A 22256-nucleotide genomic window follows, 5' to 3' on the forward strand; every position below is an offset into this window, starting at 1 on the left:
TAAACAGACACTGTTTGTGTTTAGTTATACAATATTGCGGAGGTGCTCGTTCTCTGCATGTCATTCCCCTCTATACCCCATTTTATCTTTGTCTCTCTGCACTATCAATAAAAGTCTTGAAAATACAAAAAATATCTTTAAAAAAGAAAAGATATAACTATATTTGCGTCTTCATCAGCCATTGGCATGCATGCACATGAAACAAAATGGTGCAAAAATGTGAACTAGAGATGAACATCAAGAAATAATTTCATTGTAGAAAGAATCCCACCCTGGCGGAGCCATTTTAATACACTGATATAAATGGCACATTCAAATGTCTATTAATGTACTCTATTCTATCTAATTTATTAATAAACAATAACCTAGTAATATAACTATGTTTTAAATAAACTTTAAACTAAACAAATAGTTCTAGTACAGATACATTTAATTTCAGTACACATAAGTGGTTATCACTAACATTCAGCAACAGCTTCACTATCATAGCTAAGTATGAAGTAGAAAACAAACTTGATTCATTCAAACCCATCACAGAACACTATTTCACTGTACTAATTGCTCATGAGCTAAGACTTGGCAGATCTGTCTATTTCTGTATGGGAAACACTCTTCAAATGAGTAAATAGGAATGGTGACAAACCGACTATCAGTGCTGATAGCTTTAACCCAATCATTCGTTGACACTCTATTCTGAATGTTTTTCTTGAAATGCGTCACACAAATCCCAACAATCTGCTCAGATCATCATTCTGCTTTTTAGCCCCCTCCTCTGCCTGGGTGGCCTACGAGGGGTCTCCAAGCTGAAGTGTTTCGCAGTCCGCTCACAATTCGTCACTTTCCAGCATGGCCTCAGGAGGGGAGCTGGAAAACAGGAAGGGGCCGGTGTCTGACGTAGTGAAAGCCGAATTGATGTCAAGCCCCTGGCCTGTGAGGGCTGCGTAGCGGCTGCCCGTGCGTGGAGCCTTCTTCATTGGTGCGGGGACGCTCTGATGCCACTGTGCTGAAGGTGCAGCAGGTAGCCAGCATTACTACTTAAGTGACATGCCTAAAAATTGTCTTCACAAAGCTAATAGTTAAACTTCTATGCAAGATATTTACCATAAATATCAAGCCTGCAGGTGCAGGATGTAATTCCAGCCTCGTTCTTTGCTGACACCGTGTACCAGCCAGCATCGTCTTTCAATGTTGGCTGGATAAGGAGACACACATAACCTGTTGCATCCTGGGTCATGCTGAAAAAAAAGACAGATAATGGAGAACTTGTTCCAGTCCCAAATAGAGATTTTTTTTTTTAAATCTTGCAAAATGTGGGACTATAACAGCTATGTGGAGAGACTACCACTTACCTAAATCTAGCCCTAGTTCTAGGAATGGTGTCATTATCCTTCTTCCAGAAGATGACTGGAGGTGGCATACCCACCACACGACACTCCATCCTGACTGGACTTCCCTCAGGAATACCCATGTTCTGTAGTTTCTCCACAAACTGAGGAGGATGCTTCATCTCTTTCTCTAAAGTGGACATAACTTAGATTACTGGAACCTTCCTAACAGGGTGGGGGATATCACACCAAAGCCTTCTACTGATTTGCATACTTGTATTCAGTCCTTACCCACAACAGTCAGTTCTAGACTAAAGGAGCTCTGCCCCGCTTTGTTGCTTGCAATGCATGTGTACATGCCGGCGTCATTCTGTGTCACAGGGTCGATGACCAGAGAATGGATGCCATTCTCCCGCACCAACATCTTGTGCAAAAGGTCTGGATAGATTGGCCTCCCGTTGACCAACCACATGAGCTCTGGGTTGGGTAGGCCACTCACCTGGAAGAAAAATAGGGGTGAAAGTAAGGCAAAGCAATAATGCAATATTTTACCGACTGTATATTACATGCGTGCTGCCTACCTTACAGTCTAGCCTACATAGTTGTCCCTCGTGAGCCAGCATGTCCCCAGGTGCCTGGGCGAAATGAGGCTGAAAGAAGCGCTCCTGCGTTTGCTCACTTTCGACTTCCTGTATGCGGGCTCGTACCCTGAAAAGGGAGTATAGCAGAGCATGTTATCGAAAACTTTGTTGTGGTGCATGTTAGAATTTTTAGTCAGATGGATACACATGATCCCTAAGTATCATTATTTTCAGGAAGAAAAGTCAATAATTGGCTGGTTCTTCATGCTGCAGAGGATTTCTTCTTACCTCTGCAGATCACACTGCACACTCAGTCCTGCTCACCTCTGAGAGTGAATAGGTGTCATTCGGTTTCGGGGAGGTCCTGTTTGGATTATCAAGTGACCGGAGCAGCTAATTCGTCCCTGAAGGGTCATTAAATTGCAAATAGAAAATCATATTGTGAAGCTGAAGAGGAGAAGTTTTCAACAAGAACAGGGAGAGTAAAGTATTACCTGTGGATTAGCTGCCATGATGGTGTAGTTACCATCGTCATCGTTGGTCGTGGACTCTATATGTAGAGCGCAGGTCCCATCCCCCTCTCTTATCTTCTTGTAATGAATATTCTTTCTCAAAATTTGCTTGCCATCTTTGAACCAGTAAACCTGATGTCATTAAATGTATAGGATAAATGTTAGGGAGAAAAGTGACAGGTCATAATTTCACTGGGCTGGCACAGCGAGAGCCTCATAGGAGAGCACCTAGTATGCCACAGTCTTAAACCGCTCACCTTTGGAACAGGGATTCCAACGACTTTACAAGAGATAGTGACAGGCACACCTTCCATGGCCCTGAAGTTCTTCAGTTTCTTGTTGAATATGGGCGCAATGCATTTCCCTGTAGGGACGTCTTCATGCGTCACCTCATCATCCGACTCCTCCACCGGCGTCCGCTCCAAACGGAATTCAATCTCGCTCATTAGTCTCTGCTCAAAATTGGACACTTTGTACTCCTGGAAAAGGGAAACCACAACGTAAAAGTAATCTCCAAAGCCAACATCACTTTACTGCATGCATCATCTGTCTTTGTGCCAGATGTGACACATGGTATGCAATCCAACATGAGACACCGTGCATCTATTTTCCATGTTGCAGCAGTGAATTTAAAGTAACAATATAAAACTCAAATATCAGATTGATCATGCAGCGGAATTTGTCTGAATGAATACATATTGCTGTATAATATTTATTTAACTTTTATTTATCCTCGAGAGACCAATTGAGGGGTGACCCTCATTTACAATTGCGTCGAGTTCAAACAAATTCAAAGGAAAAACAACAATATGACAATATGTTTTCATTTTCATCACCCTCGGCTCCTGTGGATGTTGCAGTACAGCTCAGTTACTTGCCTAATTGCCGGGTTTTGTAATTGTATTAAAGTTTTGAATGAAATTCCAAACTAAATTTTTCCGCTGAATTATAGATATAATAGAATGTGATCTATAAAAACCACCCAGATCGTACACAGCAACTTGTATTTCAGCTCTTTTTCTTTTTTTTCTTACATTTTCAGTGAACTATGTGGAATATTGCAATATGCACAATATCATAATGTATCTTGATATATCATATCATGACCCATGTATCGTGATATGTATCATATCGTGAAGTCCTTGCCAATACTCAGACCTAGCTAGCTGGATATTTTTTTTTCCTGAAAGTGTTGTGAAGACAAAAATCTGAAAAGCAAGCAGCAAGAAAAGGGGGCTGCAAGCTTTGATGGGGCAAAATGTAAATTGAGTTAACAGCGTCAATACATTACGTTAACTTGATGAATTTGAACCTTTAAAAGGTTTTTCAGATTATACGTGCAGGTTATGTATTAGTTAACAGAAGCTTGAAAACTTGATAAAATATAATGATTAACCACAGTGTTTCAGTAAATATATGAGAATATCCCAAGTTTCTTAATCTCGCCTCGAGCAAAAGCAGTGCTTGGGATGGCAAGATCCTTGTACCTCATCATAGTTAATGACAGTAGCAGGAATGTTTGGTCCAAGGGGTCTGCTTGCTGTTTTCACCTCAATACTCGGCTTCTATGAGAGGATAGGGATGGATGATGAACACCAACAAAGACACACATACTGATACTGATGAAATGACACACACTACTGTTATTAGCATGCATTTGTTGCTATGGTAAATGGACACACACTGGGATGTATAACTGTGGATGACTGCGGAGGGAATAATGGCTTAGTTCCTTTCTGATTTTGGATTTTTAAATATTTGTTGAGGTACAGTCATCTCAAAATGAATACACAAGTAAAGATGGATATGGATGAGAATGCAGCACAGTCGTTGTTAATATTGCACAGTAAACTTCAATGTCAACAAATCTATCATTTATTGACATTAATACTCACACAGTAGTCCAATATCTAACTGAGCAGGGATGTAATGGAGTCAGAAATCAATCAAAAAATGTTTTTTAGTTATTTGAACTATGGTTCCTGATCACCACTACATCACTGCATTTAAACTAGTCAAAAAGGGAGAAATCAAGCACAGCTGCAGAGCTGGAAACTAATTGGTACCTGTTGATATGCAAATTGTAGAGTATCATCTTTCATTTGGAGCTTTTTTTCAATGTCACGGAGGAGAATTTCTCTGCTTCCACGAATGTCTTCTGCCGACGGGAGACGCGGTTTTGGTATGCTCTTTTTTAGCCTGAAGAGACAGGAGGAAAAGGTGTTAGTAGAGCATGTGAATGTTCAGCAATCCCATGAACATTATAGAAGATAAGTTAAGATAAGAACAGCTTTATTTATACAAAAATTCACCTTTGACAGGGCAAGCTCAAATGACATAAAAACATATAAGAAATGATAAACAAGACATAATGTACAGTATATTTCAAAGTTTAAAAAATTATTAAATCAAGACATTTCTCCCCCTTTGCTTATCTGTTGGTTTTAAGCAAAAATAGAGTGTCCCACTTTACCAATAATGAAAAAAAAATTAATTCACGTATTGTCAGTTGGGGTTTAAAGAGGCACAACTTTACAATCTGTGTGTGGTATTTTTTGAATTTGATTTTTAAATTGTGCAAAAGACAACCTCAGTTTAAAAAAAATCTATTAAATCGTAATATATGGGATGTATATTATAGTTTAAAGGGACATGAAAGATGACATGCCAAAACTATCCCACTTTACTAATATTCCCTCTACATTTACACATTGTAGTCCGTCAAAGGGAGAGGGGGTCGTACCCTAAAGGGGCTCCCCTGGGCAGGCCCATTGAGTTGGTGGGCTGACTCGGGCTCAGCGACGGCAGCACAGAGCTGAGGAAGGCCACAGGGTTTTGAATGGGGCTGGGGCTGGAGCCACTTGAGGTGGGCGAGGAGGCCTGGGGAGGCGACTGGGCTCGCAGGGCATACATGCTGTTCAGGTATGAGGCCGACCCCGGTGTAGGGGAGGACACGAGGGACGGAGGGCCTGTGGGAGACATGAGCTCTCTGGTGGGGAACATCCTGGGCGGTGGCGAAAACGGCGGGAGTGTAGGGGAGCTGGCCGTGGAGGAGTTGAGCTCGGCAGCCAGCTCCAGGAGCAAGGGGACAGGGGATTCCGTCGGGGAAGGACTCCTGACTGGGGAGAAGGTATGAGCGGCTAGGAACTCTTTAGGCCGGGCGTAGTTGAAGGTGTGGGAGGTGGCGGTGAGGTTCATGAGAGAGGAATGAGTGGTTCTCTGTAGAGAAGCAGCAGATGATGTGATCTGCTGAAAGGTCTGGTGTGGACCTGTGGGGCCTGTAATAAGCTTTGGTGCCGCAGGAGAAAAAACCTGGGATGTTGTTGGTGCAGTTCTGGCAAGAGCTGAGGGGGCCAGGTTGAGGTGGGAGGCATGGATGGTGTTCATTTGGGTAACAGGAGCTATGCTGTAGGGTGGAGGAGCTGTTTTCAGCTGTGGGGCTGGCGGAAGGGAGGTCACCTGTGATGAAAGAGTCTTTAGTTGAGGGATTGAAGGAAGGGAGCTAATCGGAGGGGTAGGGGAAGTGTTGAAAGGAGTCGAAAAGGGGATGTTGAGTGCTGCAACCGAGCTCAGAGAGGGAGAAGGGGTGGCGGAGGTCACTGGAGCTGCAGAGATGGAGGATGTCGGCTGCAGGGGTGTCGTGGCATTAAGGTTCGTCCGGAAAGGTGGCGGATTGGGTTCAAGAGGCATTCTTCTCTGGGACCACGGCGGACCTTCGTTGGAGCTTTGGACCTCAGGCTGGGTCCTGATCAGGAATGGGGGCTGGGGCTGGGGCTGAGGCTGGATGGGGGTTTGGGTCTGAGGTTCAGTGTCCTGTTGCTGCTCCATGAGGACCTGGTTGTGCAGAAGCTGGAGTTGGACTGGGTCCCTGGTTGATGAAAAGCAAACCAAAAAATTTAAGGACAACCGGAAAATGACACTATACATGGTGAAAATGAGAGCTGCTCGGCACACTGCTTCTCATAAATAATGTCCATGCAGTGAACCCCGACAGGAATGAGCCAAAGTCAGCATGAAGGATACTCTGCCCTTTTATGGACTAGCAACAAGTAGCCTACAAACAAAACACTGTCCATGCTCTACAGTGTAGAGAATAGACAGTAGAGCATGTATAATGAGAGCTAAAAGTATGTAGAGCCTACAGCTTTCGTTCTAAACAGTTCTATTTTATTTGTCATCAAATCAAATTTCTATAATTATAAATGTGCTCAGACAAAACAATAAAGGAAACATATTTATCTTAATGTTTAAAACCTATGACAAGATTTCATTAACAGCGTTATCGATTTATATAAATTTTGAGGAGTACACTCACAAATAGAAAACGCCATCCCTTGTTTTAGAAAGCTGGAAGGTCCACATTTGAAGTCCACATGCGTTCATTTATGAATTGCAACTGATTTCAGCTGCTATTTGAGCCAGTGGAGGAGGAACCTCCCACCTCTCAATACAGCCCACTTAATTCATTTTGACTAATTCCACAATACGGATAAACCATCTATACAATCCCTTTTCCTTACACTACATATTATACACAATTCTGACAGCCTTGTTTGGAACAGTTGTGACATTGAGATCCATCTACTCGTCTTTTAGTTGCTCAACTCACAGTTTGGGTTTAGTTAGCACTGGTGGTGGTCCTCTGTTGGCTGACGTCTCATTGTTGTCTTCATCGGACTGACTGGACCCTTTGCTCAGTTCTTCTTCCTCGTCCTCAGGCAGTCTGAAGTGCACACGGCGGCCGACTCTGGAGCTGGAGCGGGAGTCTTTGTGGTTGGTCAGGGCGCCTGTCTTTAGGCAGGAGTTCGGAGGGGGATCAGGGAGAGGCACCACAGCGGGGCTCCCGTTCTTGTGGTTTGGGGTCCCTTTGACTTGGAGGCTTGTGTCAGGCAGTGTCACTGAAGATCTGGACACTTCCTGCTCACCTGAAGTCTCAAAAGCAAATGAAGAAGTGAAGGGTTTTGGGCCGGAGAGCACATGTCCACGGCTATGTGGTTCTGGGCGTGCTCCACTGGACCCAAGAGGGCTCTGGTGGAGGTAGAAAGGGTCTAGGTTTGGGGTGCTGGTGCTGCGAGAGTTGAAAGAGGAGCTACTGCTGCTCAGGCTGGAGGGTTCCAGACTGGGTAGACTGGTGCGAAGGGGGTCTGGACGCAGCATGCTGGAGCTCTGGGGGTCCAGACGGAGCGTGCTGGTGTTCAAGGGGTCCAGGCGTAAGGTGCTGGAAATGAGAGGGTCTAGGCGAATGGTGCTAGAGTGGGGCTTGATGCTGTTGGTCGCGTTAACCTCTGGTTGAAGATTTACAGCGGGGGCTGACAGGGAAGGTGCTTGGATTTGACTTGGCACCATTGTTACACTGCTGAAGGGCCTCACATGGTTAATGTTACTGCCATTTGCTGAGGAGGATCAGAAAGATTGAGATGAGTAATTTCGAGGTGGAGTCAGCGATTCTGGAAAATGCTTGTCGTCAAAATTACTTTTTGTGAAAATCAGTAAACGATCACCTGTTCATACTCTGTGCGCTTAAAAAGAATCTGGTGTTAATACGGAGGTTAGGCTCTGTAAACAGGCATGTAGACAAAGGGTATGTTAAAAAGCGGCCCCAGCATAGCTAGCAAAGTGACTGTTTACAGAGTCTAGGTCATGTATAAACACTGTTTTTTCTTTCTTCAGTGTACTCACAGTACATATGGTAACTGATCATGAGGAGATGTTCACTGATTTTGACACATAGGGTTTTTGACAACAAGTGGTCTCCAGAATCGCTGATTCCACTTTTCAATAGCCTTTTATAAGAATACATGATAGTCGTTGATGTTTTTGTAGAACAGAAGTGTTACCTTTGACCCTTAACGCAGCAGTGCTGGACACGGTTCCATAATTGTTGCTTGCTGTACAAGTAAACACCCCTGAATCCTCAGGAAAGACTTCAGCAATGACCAGGGTGCATATTTCCTCTGGAGGTAAAATAATAGAATAAAAATAAAATGATGCTCATACAATCAAGATCACATCTCATTAATTTATAAACTAGAAGGGTCTTAACACACTGATAAGAGATACATTAATTATGTTTGAAATGCCCAGCAGTAGGGTTTCTTTGTGTCACTGGTGCTGAGTGTGTATCTGCAGCTAAGGCAGGTTGAAGTGATCTTCCATGATCTGCCATGGTGGTTTGACACGGGATGAGAGACTACCTTATATGGTCAAGAGTCAGGGAAAAACAGGCCTTGCTTATACACAGCGGAAGAGCAGAAGCCTCAGCCAAGGACTGTAAACACTTCAGCAGAGTAATTTGTACACAGTGCAGCATCATGTAAGAACAGGCAGCAACTTTGGTTCAGTCAACACTAACGTTGAGGACTGATGAGGATTTAATGCAACATTTACCTGATTCAGCTGGAGATCTGGGCTCTGAAATAGAATCAAGTATCAAAATTATTATGAAGCTGCAAAAAACATCATATGCCAAGACCATTGATTCAAGATGCCTTTTTTATTTGTCTCATTTTTAATTTCCGTCCAGAAAAAAAAACACATACATGTAGCTGTATGCAGGATTTATGCAGAAGACACAACCTTTTAAGTTACATAATTCTCATTTCTACTTCCCGTATGACAAAATAGTGGGGCAGTGGCGGGGCTTACTTTTCTGCAGAACTCTGAAATCAGGAGAGTCCTCTATGAGTTTTCCCTCTCTGTACCAGTCCACCCGAGGTGAAGGCACCCCTTTGACGCGACACTCTAGCACCACCAGCTGGCCTTGTGACGAAAGGAGGTCTTGCAGGTTCTAGTGTGACAAAGACAGGCTGCATGTCACATCAGTACACAGCACACACACACACACAGCACACAACACACAGACACACACACACACACACACACACACACACACACACACACACACACACACACACACACACACACACACACACACACACACACACACACACACACACACACACACACACACACACACACACACACACACACACACACACACACACACACACACACACACACACACACACACACACACACACACACTAGCAGTATGCGTCCTTCTCAAAGTGACTCTACCTTTGTGAATACAGGGGCAGCCATCATAGGTTGCCCATTCAACCCTTGAAGATAATTGTGGTTGGAGGTCTGACTCTAAAAAAGAAAATTGTTTGAAAAATTCAAACGTAAATAATTGAAGAATATTGAGAGTGGAAGAAAGAAGCTTTTCTACCTCGACTTGGGGCTGTTCTGTTGGAACCGCCGGGACAGGCAGCACAGATGAGACCACTAAGTCCAAAGGCAATGATGTAGCTATCACTGTAGCCTGAGCTGACGGTGGTGTTGATACGAACGATACAGAGGTGGACACCACATGGGCTTCTGAAAAGTCTGTGTAGCCGGGTGACAAAACAGGAGTTGGTATCTGGACAGGTGACTCTACCGTCTCCTCCTGAGCAGGGTATGCTGCGGATGCTAGAGACGTTTGAGAAGGCTCGGGGAATGGAAGAACGGTGGCCGATGTCTGGACTGGTTGAAATGGTTCTGGGATTATTTGGTAAACTGGTGGAGAGGACAGCTTCTCTGGTGGCCCCTCAGCAGCTGCTGCAGGCTGGGCTGACAGAGGGTCTTCCTCTTCATAAGAGAGAGTTTGGCTCGATGATGAAGGTAAAGGTTTCCCCTCCAGCCTTTAAAAAATCACAGAAGGAAGAAAGAAGTATGTGTTGTTTAGTGTTGCAATTAGGTAGCTAAATGTACATATAAATGTTTTTTATTATTAATTTTTTTATTAAATAACTCCACGCCAATAAACTCACTGGGCTAGGTGTTCAAAGTGCTGTTCCCCCTCAGAATCCGTGGAGGATGCACCTGTCAGTTTGAACAAGCAAGTACACACATTTCCTTAGGGTGAGACACGACGGGCAAAAACATAGTTTTTTCAAGCACCAGTCAATTTTGAGATTTTTTGGCTATTTTGCTTCCATAATATACTATATTCTTTCTATAAATAAAAGGTCCAAAATGTACATTTAGGTGTTTATTTTAATAAAAATAAACTAAAACTCTTTTTTTTCCTCCCATACAACGATCTTTAACAGCCATTATCTCAACATGAGTTTTTTTCAATAGGCATTCGAAAATAAATTTTTAGGACCTAAACAGTATTTTTTGATTTATAAAATGTTGGTTAGTTATTGCCAGATTTGCATATTTATTCAAACATTTCAGAAAAATCGGTATTAAAAAAAATAACTGCTTCAATGAAAGTAATCAACTGGGAAAGTTTCATAATGATATCTAGGTTAACATGTTTTACCCTATTCCCCTGCAGTGTCTTGCCTTAACTGTAAAAAGTGTCACCAAGAGAGAAAGTAAGAACGTAAGATTCACCTTCGACATAGATCTCAGCTGACGTGGAGTCAGTGCCATAGAAATTGGATGCGAAGCAGGAGTAGCGTCCCGTATCTTCCTCAAACGCCTCTGTGATGATCAGAGAGTGCAACTCGTCGTTGGTTACAATCTGAATGTCAGGGCTGTTCTCCAACTCCTTGCCCTCACAGAACCACCTAGGATTCAACACAGACCACAAACTGCTCAGCACAACGTAGCACTGGCCATAGACTGTATTTAAAAGAGAGCATTGAAAGAATCTTCCAGTGCTACAATTAAAAAAAAAAAAGATTTTCAATGCGTTACTGCCGTTATTGAAAGGTCATGGGTGTAAACAATGCATGATTTAAAACATTTAAAAAGTCTGCTTTGGAAGAAAATTAATTGAACATGTTTGTTTGACCTCAAGGATACACACAAAACATTTTTACTCTATGTAAACAGATTCCACAGGGAATCTTCAGTGTTGTTTTATTTATGTATTTTTATGAAAGAAATGCCAAAATAAGAGTTGGTGAAGGACCTAAATCACTCAATAATAAAAAAAAATGTGCATCAAAATAGATAGATATTGGAAACACTACACACCTATGGTCAATTTTCTGTAAATGAGAAGCTGTTTCATGTACTGTAGTTTTGGAAAGGCAAGTGTCCTATGATTAGAGGACAATCAGTGAGCTGCAGTGCAACTTGATGTGGATTAGTGGGTAGTGTGTATTCCAATGAAATTGTTACATTCAGGATGCATCATTGGTATTTTCAACCTGACCAACGAAGTCTCTGCTCAGAATCTGAAGTTGCTTAAGTATTTCAAACTGTACTTAGTTCTCCCTTTCCCTTCGATTAACCTTTGCCACTGTTTCTATGAGTCTGATACCATGCCATGTCTTTCATAGTTCCCTAATAGTGTATCTGGAGTGGTTCCAATCATTGGAGTTAAGCAGGCCAAAAGGAAAACTTTTGGATGATGAGCGCGCCAGATCCCTTTCCCTGTAAAACAAGAAGCACCACCAGCGGGCCGTGCCAGTTGAGAGGCCAATTCAACGCAGTGTTGATGTTATAGGGATGAGAAGCAAGCTCAAACCAACTTATGTCAGAACATCATCAAATCTTTTGCCAGAAAAACTTTCCTTCCTAGGTAAGATTAGGTACGTGGCAATAGTCCTACTTAGTAACATCTTGTACTGTACAGTTGTTGTTGGCAGCTGCCTATTTATTCATAAAACTATAATTGTAAACATTTAACTCTTCCTGTCCTGACCAGCAACATATGCAGCAGCTTCAGACGTCAAAGCACGTCTATTTTGAGCAGATGAGACCTGGGTGCTTTATAAAATCCAGCCAATAAACAAACAGGAATGAGGTCAAGTGTCACTCTCAAGAAGTCGTCATACAATCATAAATCATTATCCAGCGCTTTCACCAGCCTCTTGGGTAATGGAACACTTCTTTTAATAGATGTCCCAAAACTTCAAAAAGTGAACACAAAAAACTAGTCCTCAAAACACAAACAAAGCTCCCTGTGGCTTCTCTGCTGATCCGATCCATGGAGAGGAATTCATTTAAGCTTCCAAGTGAAAGCACGACACTGAAGATCTATTGCACGATACTTGGGTATACAACGCAGGCTGGAATGTGCTGCCAATGTTCTGTCCGGTCATTTCTAATGAGTAAGGGTCTAAATTGAAAGCGTGAGTAGTAGAGGAGGTGGCAGGCTGGTCTGTGAGGCAAAGACCCTGCTCTGCTGCACCTGTCGGGGGGCTATTTTCCCTCCGGACTTCAGAACCAGAGAGGAGATTCCCTCTGGAGCCTGCAAAGCTCTGACAGGCTGACCTGATCAAATACGCAGTATGCTAAACATAGACTCAGAATACACACACAACGCTGTAGAGTGACACACCAGAGACAGCGCACTGTTAGGAAATGTGAACCTGACAACACTATTTAGACTCCTTTAAGTTATAGTCTCAAACACAGTAGTAGCACGGGCAAGAGAAAACACTCTGACATCAGAATAATAAATCAGCTAAAGAGCTTTGTATAAACACAATAGGCTAAATAAGAGCCACGCTTGACAGTAAGATATTTTAAGTGGAAAGCACTGATACAGAACTCAAATATTCAGTTTTATAAGACGCTGAGACCAAAACCAAACCATATAGAGAGATCCACCTAAGCAAGAATTGTATAAATCATCTCACCTCAACTCTCCATGCTTCTGTCAAGAGCTCAGTCAGTTCCATTATCAGACGCAACTGCAGCTCGTAGAGCTGGTCCAGTCTAAAAATGGCAGAGAGCTACATTCTCCCCGGACAAGTATATGTTAGTGGCTCAACAATGTTCAGTTGGACTAACAAGCCCATGCCCCCTATAGTCTGACTCCACAGCTTCACTTTAGTTTTTGCTTTATTGAGAGGGAAAACTACAGTCAAGCCAGAGTTTTGAAATCTATCTAAAAAAGTATAATTAAAAAAAGCACAAGTCAAGCATAAGCAAGTATAAATAAGCAAGTTATGTGTATTTTCATTTTTAAATTCTGCTTTGCTCGGATATAAGAAATTACTTAATTGAATGTAATGAAAGGCATAACCTTCTCATATTATGCCACTTGACTGTTGATGCTCACTAAATAAATAGAACAACCCCCTAACAAGAATCTGAAGGTATTCTTCATCAGAGTGTGTCCCACAAAAAACCGTAACCACCAAAAGACATGCACAAAAGCAAAAGACATACACAAATGCAGTCTCATTCAGAATCAGCTGTTGGCTATCATCACATGTCACTTTTGTCTAGAAGGGCCAAGAAACTACAAAAGACATGCACCAATTCATCTCAACTCACTTATAAAAATTACTTTGGAATCATACGTTACAGACTGAAGCCCTGGCACAGACACAGCTTAACCTTCCAAACAATGAATACACCAGTCGGACTAATACAGGATTTCAGGGGTTTATACCGAAATTGATACTTGAGAGTATAAATCTCTGATAACAGTAAGCTGAACAGTACATATTTTCTAACATGAATGCATGAGACACATTAACAATAAACAAACAAACAGTTTTTTGGTCCCTAAGAGAATATAGACCAAGATATATCCCGATAGCCATAGGTACATTTTACTAGTGAAAATTAAACTAAACAGTGCTCCCTGCTGGACTAACTGTCTTTTTTTTCTCACGTAGGCCAATATATATATTTCTGTCAATACTTTTTTAATGTGCATTTTCTAAGTCAGCACACACAAAAAAGAACAAATTACATTTTTAGCGAATTTATTTAAAGTATTGAAAGTAAAAAACACTCATTATTTAGAAAATGGGGCCCTGTGACTGTTTTACTTAAAGATTATGGCATTGGAATACTATTATTGGTGTATTTTTTTGTAACTGTTGTTGTTGTTTTTTCTAGTTAGAAAACTTTTTATCAACTTTTGGGCAGTTAAAACTATAAATATGCATGATACGCTATAATACTATAAGATCATGTTATATCTTAATCTGTAAAGTTAAAGCATAGTGCTTCTTACATTCTGTCCCTGAGTAAAACTAATATGATGTCACCAGACCCTACTCCGACCTTTAACTCTTGTCCTCATTACATCTTCCCAAAACAAAAAGGTCATCCAAATGGACAGAAATCTTTTATTACTGCAACATCTCCACTGACTCAAGCTCGACATTGAGATGAATGTTCACTCAATTTGAAAGAGCATGGAAACATAAAATCGTACTCCTTTTCCCCTGCAAACTAAGAAATAAGGCACTTCTTTCCTTACCGGACTTCAGGCACAGGGAGCCCTCTTACGATGCAGTCTAACTGGACCTTGCTGCCCTCTGAAACCTCCCTGCTCTTTAGTTTCTGAATGAAGTGAGGAGGCTCACACACAGGATCCGTTGGGTATGGAGTTTCTGTCAAGGTACAGCTTCCAGCCTCTTCCACCTTCTCCTGCTGCTCCTCTACTACCTCCTGGGAAACTGAGTCGTACTGCTGCTGCGGGTCCTCTGCGATCCTGCAGTCTGGAAACACCACATGCCCAACCTCGGCCTCCATCTGAACCTCTGGTTGTAAGTTAACTGCTGGGCTGGGTCTCCCCATCTCCTCCTCCACGGGCCTGGGGGAACGCTCCCTGTCATCCGGACTGAGAGGAAACACCGTCCCATCCACCTGGCTCTTGTTCTGGGTCCTGCTCCTGTGGGCTTTGCAGGACCGCGGTCGAACCCGCTTGGTGCTGTTGGCCTTGAAGAGAGAGGAGAGCTCCTCGATGAAGTCCGCCGCCTTGTTGAGAAACTCCTTCTTGGACTGGTTCTCGGGGCCGTACGGGGCGTTCTTCGCAGACCCACTCTGGTCGTTAAACCCTTCGCTGGAGTCCCTGCTGTTCCTGGTCGCGTTCTCCTGACGTGCGGACGCTTTGAGCATCTTTCTGTCTGATGTAAGCGTTGCCTGTGCTGCTGGCAGTGCTTTGAAGTCAGGCTGGGTAGGCTGGGTGACTCTAGGCACAGGGGAGAGGGCGGCAACGGGAGGAGAACAGGGCTTAGCTAAGGGAACAGATAGGGGCTCAGAGGGGGTTATGTTGGAGGGGATTAATGGTGCGACCAAGGCCTTGACCTCTTGCCTCTCCTCACACGGCTCATGTCCGATGGCCTGACGGGCCAGGTTCACGCTCTCGTCCAGCTCCTCTTGGCTGAGGAAGGCTGACAGGTCTGGGAACTGGGGATCGTTGTGGCCCACAGAGTCCTCAGCTTTGCCTTTGAGCGAGCCGTAGATCTGAAGGCGTAGGGAAGAAGCGTCCGAGCGGCTCATCTCGCTGTGGCGCTGCTGGGCGTGGGCCTCTGCCAGGTAGCTCTCTCTCAAGAGCTGAGCCAGCGACGGCGGCTGGTCACTGCTGTCCTCTTGCATGCTGTTGGAATTAATCACAAGGGGTTCAGTTACATTAAAGTAAGTGTCTACAGAAAAACACTTCTCACTTTACTGCTGACTCATTTATGACACTTACAAAAGGTTTTAGATCTTCAATCTACAAACAAATGATATGATCATAATTCAAATAGACAGAAAAATCAATTTTTTCAGATTTATGTTATTCCTTGCCTTTCCTAACTGTAGACGGACTATCTTTGGCTTTTGGACTGTTTTTCAGTTCATAAAGCATTCATTATTTACTTTCTGAAATAGCAATGAATCAATAGTTTAATTTAGTTTAGTTTAGTATGGGGTGTTCTTCGCAGACCCGTACTAGTTTAATTCAGCAAACTAAATAAGTAGTTGCAGCCAAAACAAATGCATATTGAGTAAGCAACATTCAGTGAATACAAATAAAAGGACAATGAACACATGGTCCTTTAAGTCCCTGTGTTGTCTGTCCATCAGACCTTTAAATGACTACGGTAACTGAAAGGACTGAAAATAGTGGTTGGGAGTCGATTGAATAAATACATGAAAAGCAAAGATTTAGTTAAAAACACTATACTTATTTATCCGACACAAATATAGCTAATAAGATCATACACTGACATGTACCTTAGATGAAACTCCACTTTAAAATTACACTTAGTTATGTTCAAAGTATCCCATGTGAAATATTTGGCACAAAGATAGAGCAAGAATACAGTCTGTGGTTAAAAGCAAGGGATACGTGATAAAAATAGCTTTTTATTTTAGCCTAATTTCAACCTTCCTCCGGCCTCGGGCAGGGTATCAGGTTCAAGCCAACGAGACCAGTTCCACCTCAGACCGGCACGTATATGACGTTTAGCCTCTGTACAACTTTCTGACACTAGGCATGAGCAAGTTATTGAATCCAGACATGAGATAGGGTACACATATGCTACTGACACTCAAATCAGCGCAATTAAGAGAGGCACCAATGCCCTTCCAACAGACCTGAAGCTGCAGCTGTTGTGTACATTAATCCTTTGCAAACAGGCTCCAAGCCCACCAAGTCATATCTAATTATAGTGAGGGGGTCAGTTTACATGAAGAAAATCAACAAAATAAAACAGTCCCCCTCATCCTGTGTGCCCTTGTTATCGCAGGTTGAGCAGTCACAACAATCATTACTCAAATTGCACAAACAACTATAATTATCAGAAATGGGACACTGCTGGGTGACATGCACACTCACAGACACAGCCCGCACATACGGGCCCCACACATCCAGGCAAGTTAAGATAATTCAATTAAACTGTTCAAACTGAAAAAGACTTGAGGCTAAGAGATTTTCTCAGCCAATGCACAGTATATGAGGCTGATGACAAACGGCAGGCAACAGGTCAATGCGAACGTTGTGGTGTGTTTTACCTTCAGAATAAACCCAGCTGCCCCCCAGTGAAGGACTGGTATATCCTTCTTAGTGTGCACCTGTGCTCAAAGAGGGAGATTCCGGTCTTCTGTTTGCTGCCACCTGGGTAAATCTTGGGGACACAGGCAGCTGCCCAGCCTTCCCACTTTTGCCGGACAGTTAACCTTGGAGTTTACAGAAAATATGGAGCCGAGTAGCTAGGGTAACCTGTCACCATGCACAAGCAGCAACATTTGTCAGGGCAGTAGTCGCAGGTTATTTTGGGGAGGCCTGGCCCATGTGTCTGGGTGGTGTCCATGCTCATTGGCCAGGAGGGGGTGGGATGTGGGGGGGTGCATGTTGTAAAGGGATTCCTCTTTCTGTGGTCCGTCAGAATAGTCCACCCTACAGAATTGGAGGCCACCTTGTTGAGCCTCTCACACACACTGTCAACACAGCAGATTTACAGCAATCATTTCAAAGCAAGAATGTTGTGTGATCACTGCAGAAGGAAATATAGGTGTTAAAACATCTGGGAGTAGAGCGTATCTGGATTCAAGGATTTTATTGGTTTAAGAAGAAGAATTTTTTTTTTTCTTACAACAGATTTCTGAAACAGCATTTGAGCCAAGTGGAATTTTATTCACAGTCGTTTTAACATGGATTTGTTTTTGTTGTTGGAGCCTTAGAGAAAAGGGGATTTGATTCAGAACAAGTTAACAGTGTCCACTTCATTAGTCCACTTCATTAGGCGTTTATCAAAACCACTGTAATTTTTGTGTCCCATGATTAATTAAGTTAGTTTATTTGACAGACAATGGAGAACCAATTTCTAAGACCCATCGGTGGAAACCAAAGGCATGCCAGAGATTCTCTTTACACTTAAAACAGTGTAACACTTTAAATTAGATACTTCTATTCTAGTGATTCATTTAAACGTGGAGTCAGCAATTCTAGAAAAAGCTGGTGTAAATATACAGCCTAGGCTCTGTAAACGGGATTGTTAAAGGGGCTAGGACCAGCCCACCAGGTGTATTACCACTAGGGGTGTAACGATATATCAATAAAGATCGATATATTGATTAATTGGCGAAAGATGGAACCGTCGCGATGCATATCGCCGTCGTTAATATACAACTTTTTTTCTACAATCTCTCTGCACATCTGTGTGTGACAAAGCATTGGTTGTGTTTCATTGTAATATCTTGTTAAATCTTAAAATCATATTTTTGTTGTTTTTCTGAGATGATATAAATGTAACAGAATGTTAAATGATATCGTCTCATATCGACCACAGGCCGCTGAATAGAATTGAAAAAGGGGTTTTGACTACAAGCGTCCAGAATTGGTGACTGCACCTTTAACAACAATGAATCAGCGACGAAAGGCTAGTGTACTATGCAAAGACGAAAAGCGAAATCATGAACAGGCTATACATGTTATGAACCTTTAATGCACAAGAACGCCAAACAATATCTACATGTAATTAGTTTGTAAAATCCTTGGAGCATCAGGCTGGAAATATTTACAGCTTTAGGGACGTGTGAGTTGTCAAACAAACCGAAGAATAAGGAAATTGTCAAAAACCAACAAGTGGTTTTCTAATATTTCTGGCAAACAGTGTAATGTCCTGCATGGCAATCCCTGACAATCCTACAGGCAAGACTAAAACAGAAAAGTGGTATTTCAAGTTATAAGTTTGACTCAAACCTAACAAACCGGTCAACCAAAGCTAAAAACTTGTTACAAAAATTAAATGGCTCAATGACTCAGACAGCATACAACATTCTTAATGTAAGCTTGAATCCAAATGCAGTTATGTATTTATAAAAGAAACAATATCCTCTTTGGCGTAACGGGAAAATACAATCTGGTTTACCAACACAGTAAAGGCAACATGAAGAAGAGAATCCTAGTTGAGGTCAGTGACTTAAGTTCTCCTTGTTCTCATTTCATGCCACGCTGATTTGTGTTGGATGAAGTCGCTATGGTTAGAGACACTGTAGGTGAAACCGAGGAGTTTTGTAGTAAAATCACATGGACAGTATTATTAGCAGCAACGGAGAGTGTTGATTAGCCCAGTCAATCAAAAAAGACACTCCCCATGTTAAAGGTTAGGAATGAAATACCAAATCTCAGCCTATCCGTCGCTAGGATATCCGATCAGAACACCATGAAGGCACTCTTCAAATGAGGACAACGTGGAGAAAAATCCAGCTTAGCAGCATCGCACCAATATTGGAGCTGGATGCATCATTATCACAGAGGAGAGCACCATAATGGAAGTCTGTGTGCTTTTTTTCAGTGCAGTCAGTGAGATTAAGCGTCTGCTCAACAACTCTCTCCTTGTTGTTCACAGTGTTGTGTGACCTTGAGTCGAGGGAGATGAAGGGGACACGTTGCCAACCTTGTACCTAGTGCAGTGAGCCAGCTTGTGATAAAGAAGTGGGAGGCACAGTAGTAGTCCCGCAACGGGTCTGTTGTTGACGATGGCTCTTCTATCAGCAATCTTCGCTCGCACGCTTCCGAGACTGGTCCCCCCTGGAAAAAATAAAAACACATCACTGCTGGGATTTTTTTTCAAATGCATTTTTTTTTTTTATTGGTGATAATGTACACGACAGAACAAATATGTGCACACAAATGACAACAACATTAAACAACAACAAGGGACACAAAACATAGGGGATGGAGTGGTAAAAAAATACAGACAATAACACTAGGAGGATTAGACAAGGAACACTCACTAGCATGCGGTGATTTCAAGTGAAAGAGCAAAACGCAATATTAAAAGCTGTGTTTACATTCAGACCCTCAAGAGGGAAGCCCCAGAAAACTAACCGTGGAAACCCATTCATGGAGAGCTCCATCTGTAACTTCTGGTCATGAGCGGCGTAGTCAGGCAGCAGAGACTCCACGGTAGGAGGGTTGATTTGGGGAATAAACCCACAGAAGAGAGCCGGTGCTAACTGGGCCCACTCTGAAAGAGGAAAAACAAAAATCTAGCAAACAGAGGAATATTTGTAGTGCAGCTCAGTCTGATTGATGCAGTGGAGCAGTGCGGAATTATTGTATTTGCTTGTGTCAGTTACAGACACATTTAAGTGACAATAAAGCAGAAAATATAGACAAGCTTTGTGGCGGCAGAACAGGTCAACACAACATAGCTCACCGGGTCGGAGGCTGTAGAGGCCTTTAACCACACTGGCCATTGTAGAAGGCTGCACTTGGAAGGGCATGGAATGGGCTTTGATGAGAAGAGCTGAACGAGACAAAAATTAATAAAAACAAACACTTAAGGTAATCTGTGTTAGCAAGGAATCAAGTCGTCGGTAGGTGCAACAGGTTCACAGTTACAAGCGGCGGCACAATTTCCAAATGTGGTGGCAGCCATCAGGGATTCAAAAAATGCAGCAGTACACTTCACTCACGCATCAGTGTGTTCACATGCTTTTCTGCGACGTGATCAGCAAACAGCTTCATCAAATCCTCTCTTAGGTCTCTGTTCAGTTTGGACTCGATGTAGAACTTGTTCTGAAAACATTATAGATGAAACAATTGAGAAGTCTGTAAAAGACTCAAATCTGTGAAACACTAGAGTTGTAAGTATGCTGCGTCGACAACAGATATTAAGCCAAAAAGTTGCCTACCAAGTACATAAATACAGGAACTATACATTGAAGTGCAGCTGTGTATTGCGTAAGTGCAATGTTAAAGTTCTCGATGAAGTTCTCAGGTGGGCTGGCCTGGAAAACAGACATGAAAGTTTTAGACGTTTATACAGTAGTTCATTTACTACTATGTCATCTTTGCCTTGCAAGTGAATTTGCTTACTTGTAGATGGGTGGCAGCCTGTTGCAGATGACCTGTTATTTTTAAGATCAAGTCGTTGTAGAGCAGCTCAGAGTGCTGCTGACAAACACACTTGTAGACGTAACTTAGGGGGTAAAGCAAAGGAGAAAATCAGAAACCTTAAATTTGATATGAACTCCCATGACTGGTGATGTAGGCTACGTAACACAGTGACTTTATGGTTCTACTCAACAGAAACATAGCTGTACGCCTACTGTAGAACAATCAGAACCAACTCAATGTGTGTGGGCTATAGACTTACCTGTATATCTGTGCATAAGAAACAGAGATGTGGTCTGTGGGATTTTGAATCAGCAGGCGGTCAATTGCCTTCTCCAGGTTTGGCCAGTGATTTTTCCGGTAGTCCTCCACAGCCATCGCATTCAGAACTGAGAGAAGGGGAGAGCTGGTCAGGTTCAAAGTTATATCAGAAACCTATTCAGGTCCAAACTAGCAGGCCTGTCTGCTGCATAGAGCATCAGTACAACACATTTGTAACTCTGCAGCAGGCCAAGCTGCAGTGGAATCACAGTACCGCGGGCCCTGGTGACACAAAGCCTGCTTCAAGTGAACTTACGGAACTTAGAAGTAGTATCTAGGGCGAATTTCCCATCGACGGCGGCTGGCGGCGGAGCAGTGCAGTCAGTCTCGCTGACTTCGCTGCTGTCGCTACTGGAATCGGAGTCCATGCACTTTGACCCCCCGGAGCTGCCGGACCTCATCTTCCCTCGTCGAGCCTCCGCTTCTCCTCCCGGCACCGGCGGACAGGCAGGCTGCGGGACCGTTGTTGAATCCGACAGCTGGCTACTTAGATACGTGCAGACTTTCCTGCTACTGTTGCTGCTAGCACAATAGTTGTGGTTGTGGTCGTCTTTTTGGTCCAAACTGTCATCTTCCATGGCCTCCATTTTCACGACAGCTCCTGTGTGCCGAAACCTGGCGTCACTTGATAAACATTTCAGATATAATGATAAAGATAAAGACAGAAACTGTCAGGCGTCTTTGGTGGTATCCATCTCGGTTGTGCTGTTGTTAACTGAATTTTTGCGACATGTCGTATCGCAGGACCGCTGGGAGAAAACAGGGAAATGTAGTTCCAAAGACATTCGCTAAATAAATACAGTTCTCTTTCCTTCTTTCTGCAAACCAATTTTAGCTGACCCATGCACAACTAAAGACTAAAATGTTCATACACCCAGTGTTAATGGACTGACTATCTTATAATTACAATTAGGTAGAAACCTCATTTTAACCAACTACGCATGCGCAAATTAGAAATGCTAAGCGATAGCTAGCCTACTATTCAACAAAC

General features: G+C 42.8%; 2 protein-coding genes across 2 annotated transcripts; both read right to left on the bottom strand.

Annotated features, from left to right (window-relative positions):
* Positions 1 to 824: 824 nt before the first annotated feature.
* On the bottom strand, positions 825 to 15711 carry mypn (myopalladin; the record flags this gene model as incomplete). The annotated part of the gene is made up of 20 exons (XM_080037257.1): positions 825 to 1003; positions 1102 to 1235; positions 1350 to 1515; positions 1617 to 1824; positions 1907 to 2033; positions 2231 to 2310; positions 2401 to 2550; positions 2676 to 2897; positions 3906 to 3983; positions 4485 to 4617; positions 5162 to 6286; positions 7028 to 7811; positions 8256 to 8372; positions 8806 to 8829; positions 9064 to 9205; positions 9496 to 9570; positions 9650 to 10103; positions 10233 to 10284; positions 10807 to 10982; positions 14591 to 15711. The coding sequence occupies 20 exons, from the start codon at positions 15709 to 15711 to the stop codon at positions 825 to 827; spliced, it is 5547 nt and encodes a 1848-aa protein (XP_079893383.1).
* Positions 15712 to 17835: 2124 nt separating this feature from the next.
* On the bottom strand, positions 17836 to 21965 carry cacul1 (CDK2 associated cullin domain 1). The gene is made up of 8 exons (XM_080037229.1): positions 21522 to 21965; positions 21207 to 21333; positions 20927 to 21029; positions 20743 to 20838; positions 20524 to 20626; positions 20265 to 20354; positions 19934 to 20072; positions 17836 to 19633 (listed from the first exon to the last, which is right to left on the bottom strand). The coding sequence occupies exons 1-8, from the start codon at positions 21850 to 21852 to the stop codon at positions 19594 to 19596; spliced, it is 1029 nt and encodes a 342-aa protein (XP_079893355.1). The 5' UTR covers positions 21853 to 21965; the 3' UTR covers positions 17836 to 19593.
* Positions 21966 to 22256: the final 291 nt, after the last annotated feature.

Source organism: Ammodytes marinus, assembly GCF_949987685.1.
Source record: "Ammodytes marinus genome assembly, chromosome: 11".
NCBI lineage: Eukaryota > Metazoa > Chordata > Actinopteri > Uranoscopiformes > Ammodytidae > Ammodytes > Ammodytes marinus.